Source organism: Nicotiana sylvestris, chromosome 7 (genome assembly GCF_000393655.2).
Source record: "Nicotiana sylvestris chromosome 7, ASM39365v2, whole genome shotgun sequence".
Classification (NCBI taxonomy): Eukaryota; Viridiplantae; Streptophyta; class Magnoliopsida; order Solanales; family Solanaceae; genus Nicotiana; species Nicotiana sylvestris.
The window spans coordinates 85333166-85353098 of record NC_091063.1 but is presented as its reverse complement, the minus strand read 5'-3'; the positions used below and the strand labels follow the sequence as shown (position 1 = coordinate 85353098).

Sequence of the window (19933 nt, the reverse complement as noted above, 5' to 3'; positions counted from 1 at the left end):
AGTTCACCAGCATATATATCACTTTTCCGTTTATTAATTTGGGGTGTTGAATGAGTTTGCTTTCTCCAATATTCCCATTATATCCATTACTCAATTATTAGTCCTCACTTATTTTGTCGGGTTATGAAAGCCAAGATTTGACTTTTACGTTAATTATACTTTTATTTGATTGGTAGAGCAAAACACTTACACATAATTAAACTATGGATCATAAATCAGCAGAATCAAAACTGCAATCACCAACCCCACTGCTATAATTTGCCTGCTTAATATATTCGATTTCCAACAACTGTATTAGTTCATAACATTACTCAACTAACAAATCATTTTTTGATTTAATAATTGGTAATATCATAAGCAACTCTCACCACACAAAATGCCCTTTTGTTTCTATCAATTTACCCATACTTAAAATCTGTTTTTTTACCGACGCGTATAGCTTAGAAATGAAACTCTTCCACAGAAGCGCGGATCCAAAATTTTTATTAAGGGAAGTTAAAATATAAAGTAATAAATTTACGTAGAAGCCAAAAAGATTCAATATATATATATAGTGGAATTTTCGGGCGAAGGAGATTTGGTTAAACCTCCTTGCACCCCTAGCTCCGCCCATGTCTCTTCCCATTCATCTTATGTTATGGAAAAAAGTTTTAAAAAAAAAACAAGAGAAATCGCTCGTATTAATCACAAACCATAGTGTTAGAGTAAAATTAGAGGCGGCTCAAGAACATTGGGGGGCTAAGGTCTATTAAGAGCCTTGAACATAAAAAAAATATTAAATAACCTAATTCATGCTTTATAGTTGCCAACTTGCCATAGTAGAATTCTGATAAATAACAAAGGAATATTACTACTATAAGGTAGAAATAGAAAAAAAAAATAGTAGAAATTGATAACTTGATATTAGAATAAATTTTATTTTTAGAAAGAAAATTACCATAAAATGAACCTATTATTAATTTTGAAAATGGGGCCTTAAAATTTTGGAGGCCTAACGCCATTGCTTTACTAGCTTTACCCTTGAGCCGGCACTAAGTAAAATGATATGGAAATCCTTGACTTTTTCCCAACAAGTCGACCAAGTTTATTATTATCTCTTTAAGTTGTTATGTTATGTCTGCTACGTGAAGAAAAATAAATCGGTTTTCTGAATTATAAGATGAACTTCTCAGACAGGCTACTCCAGCTGCAGAAATACATCACTCCTTAGCTAGTATGTCCATATATGTGGAAGTTGTTGAGGATTCCTACACCTAAGGTGCTGGTGAACCATACAGTTTTAGATAAGAAAAAGAAATAAACAAGGTTTACGTTACCCGTCGTATCTTGTTGGGCGAAACTGATAATTAGATAAGTAGGCGAAAGTGATGAAATTGCTTTAACTGTCGCCTCTCTGTCAGAGCAAAATTAGATAGATTATTGGATCAAAAATTAACATCGGATTTCGCGCTGTGTGTTTTCTCCTGCTCTTTCATTTGCTTTCAAACTGAATCCTTTGTCACACAAGCAATCATTTAAGATATTAAAAACGTAAGTCAAATAAACCTCTGACGTCTTCCATTACGTACATGGAAACGCAGGACTACCAGATTCCCCCTGCCCTGCCCTGCCTTAGTATGTATAATATAAGAGATACAACTCGACTCAAAAGTTGTTAGCAAATTGTAAATATCCACTCAAATCGCCTTTTAATTTATACTGTTTTGATGATAAAAATGCCAACCCAGTGCCACCATCCAATACCACTCGGAGCCATTTATGATCACTCCTTAATAACTATTTTGATCAGAATATGTTAACAAAATGCCGACCACCGAGAGCATTATTTATGAGGTCTTCTAATTTTACAACATAATATCACACCACCTCAGTTCACATCGATACAGTAGTCAACGGGCGGATCTTAATTGCCGATACAGTTAATGTCGGAACATAAGGTACTCCAAGTTGCATTAGCTAATTGAAATGTACTTGCGACCTTGTACACCGCAACGCCAACCCCCCATCAACCCCCCCCCCCCCCAAAAAAAAAACCGTTGATTGGGGTACCTAACATTATTAGTTCAGGCTAATGGAAAGGTTCATGTAGTAAGTCCCCAGATTTCATGAACTCGCACATGATTCAAAACAGATGTTAAGGAAGGAATTCTAGTCAAATAGGAGAAATAAATAGTGGTAGGACAAAAATTTGAATGGCGACCAAGTTCTCCATTTTCAAAATAAATTATCAGATCAAGTATAGCATTATAAGCTGATTAAAGTGTTGATCTGATGCCAACCGGTAACCATAGGTAATTAATCAAATTCTAAAGCATGAATGAATTAGCACCTACCCCAGACCCAAAATAAATGTAGACCTCCCACACCGAGTCCCCTTCCAAACAGAAAATGGAAAATGAAATATGTTACTTATCTACACAGGGACCGAACTTTGTTGGAGTGACTTCTGAATCTGTTGGAATGGAAGGAACAACAAAATCGGAGCTCCTCGCCACTGTGCAAGAAGATTACCACTCGTAATGCATAACCCCCTACCTGAAGATACTAAACTGCCATGTACATGACCGAAGCATAGCAATTACCCAGTCATCCTTCCATCATCCTTAAGATAGGCTGTATATAGACTCAAATCTGTAAGCAACACACTCCCAATCTGTGTTGTCCAGTTGATGTCGATCAGCCAGTCTGCAACGGGAAAAAGAGATCACAATACAGGTAAGCCATATCCAAGTTCATTTCTGAATTTATCAACTGACCAGTAAATCAACTAAAGCACGAAACCTCTTTAAGTTTTAAACTTGACCGCTTGAACCATCCAGTTTTTGTAAATTAGGCATGATGCATGATGATGGTTCTCCAGAATTAAATGTTTGATTTTAACTTGAGTGGAGCAGCTCTAGGACAGGAAGTGCAACTAGAACACCCCAAACTAGGGAATTAGAAAAATGAGAAAACAGATATTCAAGGCAGACAAGCACCGAAAGTTTCAGTGGTAAAAGTGCAAATATTTGAGCATGACACAAACCAAAATCACCTATATATTTTTGTCCATCAATTTGTTAACAATCTATGGAAACTTTTACAGCATTCCTGAAACATTGAAGACATGCTTACCATAGGACATTCAGAGGAAACTGCAGACAAGAGCACAAAAGTGCAAAACATGTGTACCATCAAATAGTAAGCTTTAAGCAACTCAGCAAATTTAGACAGACTATGCTATCCTAGAACCTTTCCAGCAACCTCATCTGAAGGAAACAAATTTCGACAGATCAAAGAACACAATTCTCATAACTAGAAAAAGCCGTGAATAAGTGAGCAATTTCAGTTGTCATCTTAGCAGTTCCGATTTTACCCTACACAAGCAAAGACAAACAGGCCCCCCAAGACAAGGCCAAAGAAGAGAAGAAAAAGAAAAAAAATAGTCGGGAATACTTACATTTACATGGAAATCACAGGATGATCAAATATAAGCAATTTTCGGGGAAGCTGCAAAAGGGAAGCTTGTCTCAACCAAAACCAAATCCTTCACTAGCCTCATGGATAGCCAAAAGCAAACGTTCTTGAAGCTGTTCCTTGGAAGTATACTCCGGTAGGTCAAGTTGGTTGAAGCTGGAGGGAAAAAAGAAAAGTGACGGTAAGAGCCAGTATTGCTAGCTGAACTATCACCCGGATGCATCTACTTGATTATGAATGAACTACTAATAAGAACATAATAAGTAAAAGCACCAACCAGGTATGTGCAGATGGAAGCCGCTCAGGAGCTCCATAAGCCTTGTGAATCTGAAATCTCTGAGGGCCAGAAATCCCTTGCAATGCCTTGAAACCTTCCAAAGGAACCTAAGGCCAACAGCATCACAATTAATCTCAAAGAAGAAATTCACAGACATTTGCAGGGAATGCACTCCTTAAAACATTCAAAAGGGCATGGAGAATTCCAAACCACCAAACAAGGGGGGAAAGTTTTTTTGTGTGTGAGTGGGGGGGGGGGGATGGAAGGAAGAATAAGGAGCAGACACAGGTAGGAAAGAGATACAGAATCAAAATTACCAGAATTCAGGAGCACGTGTAACAGAATTCATAAGCACCTGAATATTGGTTTGAAAAAAAATGGGGCTTTTCTCAAGAAAGACTGACTTTTGCTACAAGATTAGCCCGTACTAGGGATGGCTAGGAGAGAAGGAAGTAGAATGCGTGTCCATGGGGTTCTGTGGGATTGGATCCACACATCAGTAGAAACAAATTGTATCACACTATCACCTCTTAGCAGATTCTATATGTGACGGAAAGAAACCTCGGCTAATAAAGAAGTGGACATCAAGAAGCAAGAGGTACCAATAATGAATATGATAATGGTATCCACTAACCTTGGATGTACCAGTCACAAATTGCAGAAATCTTGCCATGTCTTCCTTGCTAAAACCTTTAACTACCTCCCAAAACCACTGAACAACAGTAGATGCTGCTGTATATCCAGTATATTCAGAGTTGGCCTTCAGATCTTCCACTGCATACAGAATCGTGATAAGAAGCTTCATAGGAAACAAATGTAGTGTATACACAAAGTAATGGTGGAGAAGCATGTCAACTTACTATCAATTTCTGGAAGACCACTTATCAAAAGTTCAAGCTCTTTATCATTGAAAATGGAGATAAGTTCGCGCGGTACCAATTCATTGAAACCTTCAAGGAATGCATTTATTTGAGGGCGAATAGCATTTGTCAGAATATGGTCAGCAACGAGATCAACATACTCGTGCTTTGTCTCTTCTGTGACCCTTATATTTCTTCCTCCAGGTTTAAGTTCATAATCAGTAACCTTACTCATGCAAAAAATAAAAAAATACTTTAGATATTACCTCAACAGAGTAATCTGACTTGCACATTTAAACTTTTAAGGGAGAACCAAAACTTTCTGCATTAGTACCTCTGTTTTCTCATAAAGAATGAGTTTTTCCTCATCTGCATCCATGCTAAAAGTCAAATCTGGTATATCACTCACATCATTCTGGTAAAGGAAACCCAGATACCGTCAGAAGTTTCTGGATGAAATTCTAGGTCAGTTAACAAATTATTGCATGTTTATGATATCTCACCTCCAGCATCCACTTCAAGTTCTTAAAGTAATCAGGATCGACAGCCTCTATATCATGATATGTGACCTTTACACCGAGGATATGTTTGTAGAACGACCGGGTAAAATAAACATCCAGCAACTGCCCATCAAGTAGTGCTTTGGCAACCTACAAAGTGTATCACGTCAAAGGCTTGAGATTAAGATGTGAAAGTATATATGCTACAAGGATAAAGTCATAGCTTTGGATTTGAAAAGGAGTTCCTTAAGTCCTACCACGCGGCCTACAAATTTGAAATATGAAAGATGTTCAGTTTGATAAACTGAATTCGGATTTGGTTGGAAAGTCGCATTATTCCCGACAGTTGTAAACAGCAAAGCTCCTTTGTCAAATATGACCCTAGATAGCAATTGATACCACTCTCTAGTCAAACCACCAGCATCAATACCCTCTTCACCTTGAAAATGCACATTTAACCGTCCTTTCAGGTCTTGACTGGGTCGCATACGCAACTGATTATAAGAATCCTCCAACACATAAGCCCGCCGAATACTAATTCGCAGAGGACCTGAGAGGTGCTGTTCATGCTGCTGCCTTATTCTGGAGCGAAAATAAGCTCTTTTATTGTCAAAATCAATGAGCCGCGGGGCTTTCAGCATCACACAAAGTGATTTCTCCAGTAAGCCAGGGTTCTGCCTGACAAAAGCATTAAGCAAGCGTCGGTGCTTTTCCGCAAATCTTACAAATGTTAAAGCGCCATCTACTCTTTTATGTGAATCCCCAGTAGACTTGGAGGACAACTTGACTGAAGTACCAGCTAATTCTTTCACCTCTCTTGCAGTTGCATTGATATGATCTTGCTGCATAATAGAGATATTTGCCTGAAGCTTCTCACACAAAACAAAGAAAGCCTCAATAAAAGGTAACAGTCGCTGAGTTCCAGGAGGTAATGGAGAAGATACAGATGAAGCACCATGTGTATTCTCCCCGGTATTAGAACTTGACATAACTGACGAAGTGCTCTGTGTGAGCTCTAACTCCATGGTGCCAATGCATTCACTCAGCTCTACCCATAATGGTTCCAGTGAAACATTTAACTTCCACATGATATTATGCTCATCATGTTCCTCCTCCATAGATGTGTCCACATTGCCAAGAGCGCAAGCTGTACTTAGTGAACTAAGTGTTTGTAGTACACGAAGAACTGCAGCTCCAGCCATGGATCCAGCACTCAGTCCAAGCATGTGCGTACTCTTAAGTGTGATAAGCTCCTCTACAGCTGACTTGCTCAGCCTTTGAGTCAACTCTGAAAGTTCTGAAATGAACAACTTGCGATGGGGAGCAGCAACTATGGCTAGCTTCTTCAACACCTCGCCAGCAAGCATGTAAACTTTGTCTGATAGCCTAGAAGATATACATTATATGTCAAATAGTTGCAACACAACATTTATCTTTCAGGAGTGAAAAGGAGAGATAAATTAAAAGGAAGACAAAATGAAAGATCACAAATCACGAACAGATAGAAATGTAAAATATTTAGGGCAAATCAAAGTGCAGAAATTTTAAACACAATAAGTACCCTTCATGACCAAGAAGACAGCAAAGATTGTGCAAATCAGACTGTGGCAACTGCAAGAAGATGTCACGAATGTTTAGGCTTCCGTTGCCATCAGATGCAGGGTTGGCAGAACCAGTGCTGCTATCATCTTGATGGGACTTTATGTCTGGCAATCCAGGATCTTTCTGTAGATCACTCATAGTTTCATTGCCAGCAGGATTATGAGAATGGTCTACTGTTTCTTCAGAATGAGACTGACACTCCATCTTGGAAGCTGCAGTATAGACAACTACTTGAAGAAGGCCCATGACCTGCACAGTACATGCAAGGAAACAATAAATGTATCTGAGCTAACTGTCTCAAAAGCCCTAGATTTCAGTAGTATGAAACGAAAGATGCTTGACTATAACCTACCTGTTCAAGATGTGCAATGCTGCGCAAGAAAAGTGGTCGATTCAAGAGCTTGAGAAACAAAACCAATGGAACATCCCCCTTGTGAGAGCTTCCAAAAGGATTTAAGGAATCTCCTCCAACAATTTTCTCCTTGCCTTTGTCCCTCTTTTCCGAACACTTTACATCTGACCACTCTGGAATAATCGAGAGCTCAAAGTAGAAAAGAAGACTGGCAACCGCAGAGTGGTTGGTAGCGAGGTAAGTTAAGATCTCCAGAATCCGACGCAATACCAGTGGAGGAAGTCCTGGGAAATAACTTAATTGGTTAGTGAAAGACCACACATAAACACAGACCTCCAATGTCACTTTAGAAGAGACAGATACCATCAAACAGTTGTGATCGGCCATAAACAATATTCGACTGACAGCCATAAAGTCTCTGTGAATTAATGGTTGCTAAACCACCAACTGCCCCTCCAGTCTCAGGCTTGATAGCTTCAAGAAGAAGGTGGACTAGAACTGCTCTTGTACTACTATGAGCACACAAATTCAACAAGAGTCTCTGCAAGAGACCTTTCCCAAGAGGCTGAAAACAAAGATGGAATGGGTCAGTTAAATACGTTCAACACTTGATGTAAAATAAATAGACCAAACAATTACAACACCAACTACAACTCTACAGAAGCAAGCCAATTGTCCAACGATAGAAGCATCTTCATTAAAAAACCAGTTGTCCCATTAACGCGAAGAAATTTACCTGTGCTAATCTCAAGAGGCGGATCAATGCTTTCAACCCGTTAGCATCTAAAAGTGGCTCGCCTTCAAGTTCCTTCAATTTCAAACTCTCTGAAAAAGAAGATGAAGCCCTCCGGCCGATTGTAACACCCACGCCCCTGTCCATAACTGTCTGTCTGTCAAATCCCAGACCATTTCTCCGGCCGTGAAGCCTGTGGCTGCCTCCAAACAAGCTGCGTGCTTGGTAGTGACTCATAGCTCTGTCCCGAAGCATTTGCGCTTCAGCGAGTAATGGAGAAGGCAATGCTGACAAAACAGCTTCTGATGATGTTAACAGCACCTGACAAACACCCAAAATAAGCATAAATAAAATGTTAAAATATTCAGAGGAACAGGAGAAAACACTCCAATCACAGACCTCTTCACGCAGGTCAGCTGGAAAGGTGGCTATGATTGAAGCATTATCCATTTCCACAGGCTGACCTTCAGCCTGCTGTATGACTCTCTGAGCACGTTGTTGGGCAAGAACTTCTGCTTGAATATCTGGAGGAAGAGCAGCTAAAAACTCTGGATCAATATCTTCAGCTGCCGGTGCTGTATAAGTTGGAGGTTGGGCCTGAGCCTGCTGCGATGCAAGAACCTCTGCCCGAAGATCTTCCGGAAGTGCTTCTAAAAAGGTCGGATCTATAGCATTTGCAGTAGAAGCTTCATTATTCAAACTAGTTTCATCAGTTTGAATAGCATCTTGAACTTCCTGAAGGTTCTGAGGCGCTGATGGGTCCTCAGGCAGAACAGGTAATGGTTGGTCATTCCCCCTTTCCGGTTCTGCACCATGCATATGTGTATCAGCATCCTGAACTAAGGAAACATGGTGAACACTGGAGTCCAGCATTGCTTCCCCAGAAATCAGCAGTGGCTCATCACTGGCATGACTATCTGTTACTGGGGTTGTGTCATTGCCCACATCAGTCGAGGTCACATTGCATATGTTCACAACCCCATCAGTGGTCCTATCATACATCGCACCGCCTTCACCTTGTATAGATGACACAGCATAACCTGTAGTTCCCTCTATGTTGTCACTTGGATTTGCATTTCCTTCCCCAATCACCATGCTGCCATGACCATTGCTTGTCCTGTCTGAAAGTACATTTTCCATAGGATCAATAGCTTCGGGGAATTCACCAACCTGATCAGCAACAACCTCCTGATTGTTTTCCCTTTCACAAGACTGAACCTCAACTAGTTGATTGGATTCCTGCGCACTATTGTTATGGGGATCATCATTCTGTTGACCAGCGGTGCTATCCCCCTCAATCTGCTGTCGACTCTCACCAACTACAGGTATGTCCTGCTCTCTATCCAATAATCCAACAGCATGTGACAGCCTTTCAGGAGGATTAGTAGCTGGAGCAATTCTGTTTAGTTGACAAATGAACTGCTCTTCGACCATCTGTGCAATAGCAGCAGACTGACCACCTGCTTGTGGTTGACCATCATCAGTCCACCTACCATCACCAGGCCTACGACCTGGAACATGTAGAGACTCCAAACCAACAGAAAAGTCAGCCAAAGGTGGGGCTGCTGCACCACTGTGTCTGTCACTGAAAAGGCTGGACGGCGCACTATCAAACGAGAGTACTGGAGAATCAAAAGTGTAGAAACGAGCTACATCCAGCCTACCAGCAGATATTGCTTCTGAATCCCTGGACGAGTTCCCAAGAGATGACCAGACAGAAGCAGAGTCACCAGACTGTGATGGCCTCAAGAGGAGAGGATGTTGTAGACCAGTAACTTCAGTAGCAGAGTGTTCTAAGGAATTCCTAGTTGGCTGGCGGCGACGCTCAAAGCCAAAGGTTCTACGTAGACCAAAAAGGTCATCAACATTCCACCCTTCAATTGTCTCACCTCCAACATTAATAAGCCCACCTCCTGTTCCAGGTTGACCTAAAACTTGCAAATGGTCAAGGCCGTCCAATGCTTCCCTCCACCTAACCTCAATGACTCGATTTTCATGAAACTCATCATCCTCTTCATCAACCATGTCATCATTATATTCACCTCCCATGCCAGCATCATCATGCTCTTCCCCATCTGTATCAGCCAGAGACATCAAGCCGGTGCCATCTTCCGCTATATCTTCATCCTCATCCTCACCTTCGTCATCATCCTCGTCATCCTCACCGTCATCTCCCATATCATCATCTTCTTCTCGCATTTCATGATGTGCCCTATTCTCAACGTGGAAACCCATCCCAATTTGCTCTGTGTCATTCAGAACACCATTGTCTTCCATTTCATCACGCATGTAATCCAACCCAAGCTCGAGAGGAGGATTGCCTGCAGTTGCTTCTTCTTGCTCAGTTCTCATTTCTTGCTCCATGGACGGATTTGCAGTCACATTCTCATTGCTGTGATTCTGAGAAGCACTAGCCGGCAGTTGCCCTGCACTTGAATTAGGGACCCCCTGCTGGCTGTTTCCAGTTCCACTGACCTCTACGTTCGGAATGGGTGATGTTGTATTCACTTGATTATCCGACCCACCATTAAGGGCATTTAATTTTTTCTTGTTCACAGAATCAGTTTTAAAAAGTTGCTCACTAGCATTGGCAGCCCTTGTTAGGCTTTCCAATGTTTTAAGAATCAGATTCACAACTTTCGGAGCATCAGGGTGATCCAAGTCAATTGCTTGAAGGACCCCGGACAAGCACTGTACCAATCCTCCATCTATCATGCTCTTGGCTATATCTGGAGAACAGCCAGAACCAGGTAAGTCGCCTGCTGATGAATTCTTGGACAAAATGGAATACGCAAGATCAACAAAGGCAAGGACTTTTTTATCTGGCAATAAACTGCCACAGGCAGAGTTGCTTTCAGACTTCACAAATGAAGACAAGGCTTTCACAAGTTCATTAATAACCCTCCTACGACCTTCACTAGATCGACCGGACAAAACTACCAGAAACCATGAAGCTTTTTCAGACAGCTTGTCTCTCCATTCATCAGGGCCTGCAGATTTATCCATAGAAAGAGGAAGAAGCCGTTGCAACACATGATGGATAATACCACCATGACCAGGATTCTCCGGCTGATGGGATCCCCGAAGTTGACACATCTCCAGATCCCTTCTCAGGATAACCCCAAGAGCATGTACATACATCATAAGAATGTCACTCAATAATTTGAGTACGAAAGTCACCTTAGCAAGCCCTGCTGATTTCTCCGACACCCTGTCAGACTGAACCTCCCGCAACTCATCCACCTTTAATTTCCCCTTTACTTTGACTGTAGGCTCATCAATATCCATAGCACAGGCGTTTTCCACGCAATCTTCTCGCATTCTCTGTGTAGGAAATGTTGCTACTATTTCAAGAAGATGATCAATAACCTGAGAAATATTTGCAGGGATCTTTTTGTGGCCTTTCGTACACTTCCCTGATCCATCCTGGGCCTTATTTTCAGAAATTCGTAGACACTCATTAGAAGCTCCAAACTCAACAGATGTTTTACCTTTCTCTCTCTCCTTGTCTTTTTCTTTTGATAAGACAATGATAGATCTCCCTCCAGATGATTCCAACTGGCAAACTGCAGCTGCAGCTTTCACAAATACTCCAGGGTCTCGACATATTACAGGTGCCATGGATGTTAAAAATGTTTTAACAGAAGTACGACCAGCATGACGACTTCCACTAAGAGTCTGCCGTATCTCCATCTCCATGGCTGTTTGCAGGGTCTGAGGATCTTCAAGAAGATGTCTAACAATGGCAGATGCCAAGGTGTCATATCCAGGGAAGTAACAAGATCTTGGAAGACCAAAAAGAGAAGTCATTCCACCATTTTCAAGAAACTGAATGGCAAGAGAATGTGTCTTTGTCAAGCGTGCACACAGCTGAAGGGAAGCCTGCATAACCATGGGTGGTGCATGTCGTTTAACCAAGTCATAAGCTATATCAAGCACCCGACAACTGTCCTCTATACTCAGATAACCTGTAGGTTTCCCAAATATTTTCTCAAAACCAGTGGATGATTCATCATCCTGGGAGACTAGAGTTGACTTCTTCTCAATAACTGCTTCATGAACTTGGGATGGGAGATGCTCTTCTAAAGATTCTGGTAAAGATGCAGCTATGACTCTTTCAGTGTCATCACTGGAGATTTTAGGCCTGGTTTGCAACAAATTAAATAAGATTAGAAGCAATGCGCTGATGCATCTAGGAGCCATAATCTCATTTTCGGCTCTAGCCTTGAACTTCATCAATATTTCAAGAACTACAGAGACAATATCATTCTTTGCCGCAATTTCCCGTATACTTGCATCTTCAGAGAGAAGCAATGCTAAAGTATGTGATATCATACATAAGACACCAGTGTCTCTTGAAAAATCCAGCTGGCAATCTTTCAATTGTTGAATAAGACATGAAATCACTTTTGCACGATCTTCTCCTTTGTTCCGATTGCAAAGAGTCACAAGTAAATCCATTAAGGGAAAAGCCATGGAGTCGGTGCTCTGAAACAGCTTAATTGTTGCAGCGAGGACATCTTCAACAGGTGGTGGCTTAGTTTGTTGCTCTTCAGAAAGAACATCCGCCGATCTATCAACATTGTCGGCTTTAGAAGTCTCTGATGAATTCCCAAGTGACAAAGCTAGTGCACGAGCCAACTCATCATCTTCTTGAGCAGGATCTTCAGCATGACTGAACAACCACTCCATGGCCATCTCTACACTGTTTGTTTCTACTCGTCTTAATGCCTCCTCAGCTCTTGCTCGTGAAAAGCCCATTTCAATAATTGTACCAATAGTAGCCTCATCAGGTGGAGGAGCCATAGCACGTGGGTTTGCAGAACCTGATGACCCATTGCGATTTCGTTTCACATCCCCAGCACCACAGTAGATGTAATTTATAAGCATAATAATAGAAGTAATAAACCCTGGATTGCAACTGGGTAACATCTGATGGTTCCAAATGGGAAGTATAACATCCAGAACCTGAGACTGCAGCATACGGACAAACACTTCTGGGTCTCTTGGAACAGGAAATAACCCAATAGACAAACCGACTGCAACTGGCTGAACAAGGAGCTGTGCTTGGGATGTTGAGGTTGGAGACAACAGCAAAGTCGAATTGACAAAATATTCAAGCAAACGGCAATAACTCTGCAGTGTATCAAGAAGCCACGAACAGTGAGATAACTTGTTCTCCTCCCCACTATTTTCAGGAACCATTCCAGATGTCGGTACAGAATAGGGAAGTGTCCACAACAACTGACTGGTTGCTTCGAATGTTGTCAGAAGCTCCTTAAAGGTTCCTTGTGCATAGAAATTATTGATCATGGATGCATAACAGGTACGCCGCCTGGCATCAAATGTTAGAGATACCATATCAACCACAACCTTACCAAGATATCGACACTTGACAGAAGGTGGTATATCAAGCACATCAGTGTCTGGATATCCTGAGAAACCAAGAGCCTCGAGAAAAACTTTAGCTAAGGCAGTTCCTATGCTCTTTGAAGCTGCACTTAGAGATCCAGTTTCAGTTCTCCGGCGATTTGGAGATGTAAATCCTTTAACAAGAGCCACAAAGAAAGAACGCATGCTAGAAGCAAGCTTGTTCAGATTTTCTAAAACCAGAACATCGGGAGTTTTTTTCTTCATCTCCTGGATGCTACTCTCCACTACACTGGGAGCAACTTCAGAATCAGCTTGTAAACTTTCCAAATGCCTACTGGTCCTTCCACCACGAATCCGTGCTATACCATGTCTACTACGACGATTAAAACCTTCACTTGAACGAATTACAGAAAGAAACTCACGTTCTACACCCCATTGAGAGTGAGAACTATTCCTGATAGAAACAGGATTCATGTATCTAACTGAAGGAATATTAGTCTCCTCATCACTATCTCTACCTCCCATATTGGAAGAACCTGCTTCTACATTTTGAGGCTCTACTTCCACGTTCTGTTTCTCATCCACCTTAGAATCACAGCATAAGGAGATTTGCCAAAGTACTTCCTTATACGCTCTCCCAATATCCTTTAAGACATCAGCATCCGCAGTTCCTAACTCAGAAACCACAGTAGTACTTCCCTTCAATAAAGAATTGGAGAGAGATAAAATACCTTCAAGACTTGAAAGGTTCTTCAACACAGTTATCCTCTTAGCAGACTCCACCTTTACAAGCTGTGATCCTCGAACTTCAACTATAAGTTCATTCGTTAACTTCAAATGTTCTCTTAAAAACAAACAGACTGCACGAGCAAGAGTAGCAGAATGCTGTGGAGAGAAATTCTTAAATGCAACAGATAAGGTCTGACCAACAGAAACAGAAAGTGGCAGGGCAGGCAAAGTGAATAGCTGCAGAACAGCTTCAATTCCTTTCTTCTCAACAAAAATACGGCATGTATCCGAATTCTGAAGAATTGTTTCAAGGAGACGAGCAGCATTGCTTATACATTCAGGAAGAAAAGACTCGATGTTTGGTACCAAAGAATCAGAAGATGGTTCGACGTGCTCCAAACTTTTGGCCTTTTGTGAGTCTTTCTCAGTCAAAACCACACCTTTATCCTCACCTTCTGTTTCCATGGGAACAGGGTTAGAAGAGCTAGCACTTTCAGCTGAGGGTGAAATAGCTTCTGGAACAGATCCAAGTTTTGCAATCTCCTTGAAGATCTCGATCATCATTTCCACTCCAGGTCCACGCAGTGATGAGGTATGCCGCATTAGTTCATCAAGGCCACTAGACAAAGATCCAGTGGTATCTCCACTAAGGGCTCTGACATATGTTTTTGAAGTGAATATTTGTACAAAACACCTCAAAGCATTGCGATCTCTCACAGCCTGAAGACCATAGCTATTCAAGCACAAAGCATCTAAACACTGAGGTATGCAAGTTATTGCTTCGGCAGAGCAAACAACTCCATCAATAATAGCATCAATGAAGGCAGAAGGAAGACCAGCTGCTTGCAATACAGGGAAGCAGGTGGGATCTTTGTGAATAAGATCACTCATCACTGTTGCGGCAAGATGAAACACCCCTCCACCAAAATCCTTAGCTCTTCTGAAGATTATGCTCAAGCATTGAGGCAACAAACTCTCCTCTGAACCATAAATACGAGCAGTGGTTCCAGGAGCATAGGTTCCCAAAGATATGGCACGTAGTAAAGCTTTCATCAGTAACCGCCGATGATAAGCAACCAACACATCAGAATAAAGAGCCTGCGTATTGTCTAGCTCAGAAGAAGTACCAGCAACTATCTGAGAACCACTGAAGTCAGAACTGTCAAGATCAATACTAGCACTAGGCATCTTTATACCATTTTCAACACAGGAAACTTCTATGTTAAGGCGGGCTATGGTATCATCCAAACCTCCCAAATCTCTGAATAGCGCAGCAGCTGGATTACTATAATCCATGAATGCCTCTAGAACATGAACAGCCATGCTAACTAAATGCAAGTGTTGAGGATCCGTATCTTTAAGTAAAGGTAGAAGAGTAGGAATGAACCCTGCTTCTCGCATGGCTGAGCAACCAGATGAAGATGAGACCAAAATCGTAACAAGAGATAGCAGAGCTTCAGCAAAAAGAACAGACCATTTTGAGGAATTACTAACAATAGAATCAATGGCCTTTTGCATAAGGCTGGAGAGAATACCACGATGCCCGCCAGATGTTACAGCTGTCAACACACTTGGCTGGCGTGACCGATCTTGACAGAGAGCAACCAAGGAAACAAGAGCCAAAATTCTAATCTTCTCAGGAACTATGTCTTCATAGCTTAATAAGGTAACCAACTCGTTAATAAACTCTGGTTCAGTGTTGAAGAACGAAACCAAATCATCTGAATCACTGCATGCTTGAACAAGAACTATAAATGCATAGAGGCGTATGCAAGTGTACTGTTGTCGAGAAGCTGGAGAACTGAATGCCCTAGCGTACCGCAATCTTGTCAAAAGAGGAAATCTCAAACTAGGAGGGACTTTGTACTGTAAGACTAAATTGTTTAAAAGTTCCAAATCTGATTCTTGTATGCTGTCAATGCTGGGCAAATGGATGGTCTGTAAACCAGCGGGGGCAGTAGGCTCATCTAAAGATTCAGTCACTGCATAGAATTCAAAATGCAAGGTGCAACCTAACTCATTAGCACTTGAATCAGAGCGGTCCTTCAGAGCACACGCAATTAACCCAAGGCCTTCTTCCTTTCCTCCCCAACCCTGTGCAAGGGCGAACAGCTTTGAATTAAGAGAAGCATCTCTAATGACGTATTTCCCTATTGTTTTCTTCAAAAAGGCAGCCAAAGTTTGCAAGCACGCCTCAACCACATCCGCGTCGGTGGAAGCAAGCAAAGCTGACAAGTGATGCTGCAGCACCAGGGAAAAGAAAACAAAAATTCAAAATACCATAAAATATCATAATGTGTGTTACATTATTTTATTCAGAATAGATAGCAACTTCCTGCATCTTAAAGTCAGGTTACAAACTAAACCATACCCCCCCCCCCCTTATGCATATAAGTTTATCAAGAATACAGCTCAAAATGTGCCACTTCTAACCCATGTAAAGCCACTTTACCCTTTTATTTTAAACACGGTGATGTGCGAGTCAGCTTGTGTGCACCTCAATTATTCCACTGGTCCCTGCTACCTCTCACCAGTGCAGGTACCGGGTAACTCTGTCCACCAAGGCATGGGCAGAGTAAAGCCACTTTACTTTGCTAAGCATAAGGTGAGAATCTTTACAACCCCTTATCTTTGCACACACTGTTCTCATGGTATGCGTTAAGGAAAAGACTGATAATTAACTCAAAGAAACTTAAAGATAGGAAAGAAAACTGTCCTCAAACAGAAACCAAAATATAACAAGGCATCCACTTTCAAGGAAATAGAGCAGGGAAACATTACCTTCTGTTGTTTATTCCCATCGATGACAAGAAAAGACTAACCGGCTCGCTAATGTCTTTAAACTTCACAGCTTATTTTCGATAAAGTAAACAATTTTAAACTTCACCTTTTTTTTTTATAAAAATTTCACTGCTAAAATCCTTGTATGATGCCATTCCATGATTTAACTCCATTTTTTATTTACTAAAACCATATATTTGTTATTGCCATGAAAGTCCCCAGAGACTCCATATTTGCTGTTCAACAAAAGCACCTTCCTCTAATCCAACTTTTTTCCATTTCAATAGTGAAATATGAGTATTCTTAATTTGTAAAGTATAAATATTTAACGACAGATGTATTAAATTATTTTGTTTTATATCGTTAGAAGAATGATGTTGTGCTTATAGCATTTAACACTAGGGGAGGAAATAAAGATTCAGCGGTACACAAGCTCCGGCAGGAGAACGTCCAAGCTTCTTCTTCTTCTTCAGAGAGAGAGAGAGAGCAGAAGAAACTAAATCATATGATTTAATTCAAAAGGATGACCAGAATTGACAATTTGAAAATCAAGCTCAGTACAACCACCATCACCTCCCCACTAGCCCTTTATTCTATTTACCCTTTTTTTTATCTATCTCTTAAATACTACATAGAATAAACGCCTTTATGCCCAGAGGTCCCTACCAATTAAAACTAGCCTCTGGTACTAAGGAAGCACGCTAACTTCGGATGCTGACACACAAATAGCTAATTATATGCCAATACATATATTCTTTTTGCAGATTAAAATCTGGAGCAACAAAACAAAAAGAGTGGCTTTAAGTATATCTTCAGGTACCTCATATGAGCTGTAGAAATGCTTATTTGTGCAGTTCTCCAAGATTATCCTTATAACACGAAGGACCTGGAGAACAGCTTCCCTTGGGAATTGAGGATCGGATTCCAAAAAGTGGTCATCAAGTTGCAAATCCTTCCTAGTCTTAATGTATTTCTCAAAAAATGTATCAAAGTGAATAAAGAGATCAACCCAATGATAAAAATCTCCCTGCATATACATGAATAAGAAAAGGGGAAAATAGATTAAGAAAGGAGAAGAGGTGCAAAAGGGGGAATAGTAACAGCTTCAAATGAAACCTCTATAGTACCTTATCAAACTCCCAAACAAAACTTTTCAGGGGTTCTTCTATATTCTCTAATGGAGTAGCAGTTACGCTACCGATAAATGATCGGATCTTTGGAGGCTGAAAAAAGAAAGGCAAACCAAACGTGATCAGCACATAATTAAACTTCTTTTAAGCAGTATATGTTAAACATAACGCTAGCAACTTTCAAACAAATATCACGAAACCAACCATGAAATAATGTGCTTCAAGAGGGTGTCTTTCCCTAAATTACTCAACAAAATTTTAAAACTTCTATAAGTGAAGCCTGACTGAAGCACCTTAATGAGCAAATAGCAATAAACTGTACTTTGGAAATATATTTTTTTTAAAGGAGCTTGAAGATACAAGTATCAGAAGATTTTGAGATTTAAGTCCAAAATTCCACAGATCAAGCTTGACAGACCTGGCTTTGCAACTTCTATGATTAGTAAATTGCTCTAGTCATTTTGGAAGTTTAAAATGCAGGTATCTAAATTCATACAAGCAATCGCACAAAATGTGTCTCCTACAAAAAAAAAATATGGTCTTCAACCTTGATTAACCACCATCCAAGTATCCGAGATGCATGCCTAACAGAAAACACTTTAAAAATCTTAACTTTTACCAGAATATACACTAACAAACACGACTAAATTTTCTTCCCTGGGGTCCTAGATTATACTAACACAAACTAGATTAATCTCGGTGGTGGACAAAACATTCCCCTTTGCCAGTGAAAGAAACAGTTGACATGAAAAACAAATTTCTGCCAATTACCACCAGTGGTGGAGCCACAGCCAAGAACAGGGTTCAATTGAATCTTCTTCTACTGCGCAAATAGGGTAAAACATTTTTTTCCATATGTATATAAAATTTTGAAATCCCTTGACATATTTTAGGTTTCAAGTTTGAAACTTTGAATCCCCTTGTTAAAATTTCTGGCTCCGCCACTGAATTTAGGGCGGTATTGACCCGGTCACAACACCTGTGTCTGTAGCAAGATAGAAAAACCCCTCGGGCTCCAACCACTTGTGAGTGTCAGCTCCGTAAAACCATAAACTTTATGACATATCAATCAATCAACTGCTCCTAACTAAATGAAATGTCTATATCTATTTAAAGCTTATAACATATAATAAAAAATTTCTAACATGTACTGCTTAGATTAAATAGATTTTTAGCAATAAAAATCTAACTCTTGATGTCTAAAAAGCATCGATTTTATATAAGCATGCTCGATAACTTCAATCAAATTACGTCGAATCGGTATGATCAGAAAATTAACACACAGACACACACACATATATGACTAACCACTTCTACGGCCCTCCTTCGCTTTAACTTCATCTTATTATCAACCAATTGATTAAACCATTGGACAATAATCGATCCAATAAATCAGTAAATTGAAGAAGCTGACGGTTTGAAACGATCAAAATTAGTATATCCTAAAAGAGATTGAATTTGAAATGAGGCAATGAGGTTTTAAGGAAGATCGTGCGATTTCTAGGGTTTTCGGGAAAGGGTTTTTGGTTAAAACGATTGGTGAGTGAGGATCGCGGAGAGATAGAGGAGAATAGAGAGAAATTGAAGAAAGATAGGAGAGCAATTTTATTTTATTTTACACAAATAAGAGCTGTGGAGTGTTTGCCACTTGCATCTATATATATAGGAATGCCAAGGATTTTGAGAATAAATAGGGGAAGAATTTTTTTTTCAGGTGAACGTGGATAGAAGGTGGGGAATATTAAAGTAAATCTAAATCTAATTCTAAATCTATATTTATATCTATATCTATTCTAAACTATATTAAAAGCACGAAGCCCCTATCGAAATATTATTCGCTTTTTTTTACCCTTCGCAAGTGTATTTTACACCGAATATAATTGTAATTATAATCATTAATATTTTTTTATGCCAAAAACAAAAATTGTCGTTTATTTCCATTTTTATCGGCTACACAATTTCTTTTGTTTAGGTTTAAGATTCTTTAGGCTTTTCTTTGTTTAGGATTAGGTTTCTTCATTGCCGTTGGCTTTCCTTTAGGTTTAAGTTTCTTTAGGTTTTTCTTTGTTTATTTATTACTGACGTGGGGCTTTCCTTGTATTTATGATTCTTTTATTGCCAATGTTAATTACTGCCGCAA

The 19933-nt window shown here is 40.2% G+C and overlaps 1 protein-coding gene across 1 annotated transcript; it reads right to left on the bottom strand.

Moving 5' to 3' along the window:
- Positions 1-2187: 2187 nt before the first annotated feature.
- Positions 2188-19448, bottom strand: LOC104240030 (E3 ubiquitin-protein ligase UPL1). The gene is made up of 16 exons (XM_009794810.2): positions 19102-19448; positions 17791-17886; positions 17484-17690; positions 8180-16123; positions 7784-8101; positions 7411-7612; positions 7048-7331; positions 6655-6944; positions 5351-6479; positions 5097-5243; positions 4928-5008; positions 4594-4819; positions 4368-4507; positions 3734-3840; positions 3440-3612; positions 2188-2685 (listed from the first exon to the last, which is right to left on the bottom strand). Exons 1-15 carry the CDS (start codon positions 19132-19134, stop codon positions 3510-3512), a joined length of 11307 nt encoding a protein of 3768 aa, XP_009793112.1. The 5' UTR covers positions 19135-19448; the 3' UTR covers positions 2188-2685; positions 3440-3509.
- Positions 19449-19933: the final 485 nt, after the last annotated feature.

Excerpts from the sequence above, each read along its gene's own strand:
- LOC104240030 (XM_009794810.2), bottom strand. The coding sequence starts at position 19,134 with ATGAAGTTAAAGCGAAGGAGGGCCGTAGAAGTG. Across the intron at positions 17,691-17,790 it reads TTGTTTGGGAGTTTGATAAG|GGAGATTTTTATCATTGGGT; the intron begins GTACTATAGAGG and ends ATGTATATGCAG. Across the intron at positions 3,841-4,367 it reads TTGTGACTGGTACATCCAAG|GTTCCTTTGGAAGGTTTCAA; the intron begins GTTAGTGGATAC and ends TGTTGGCCTTAG.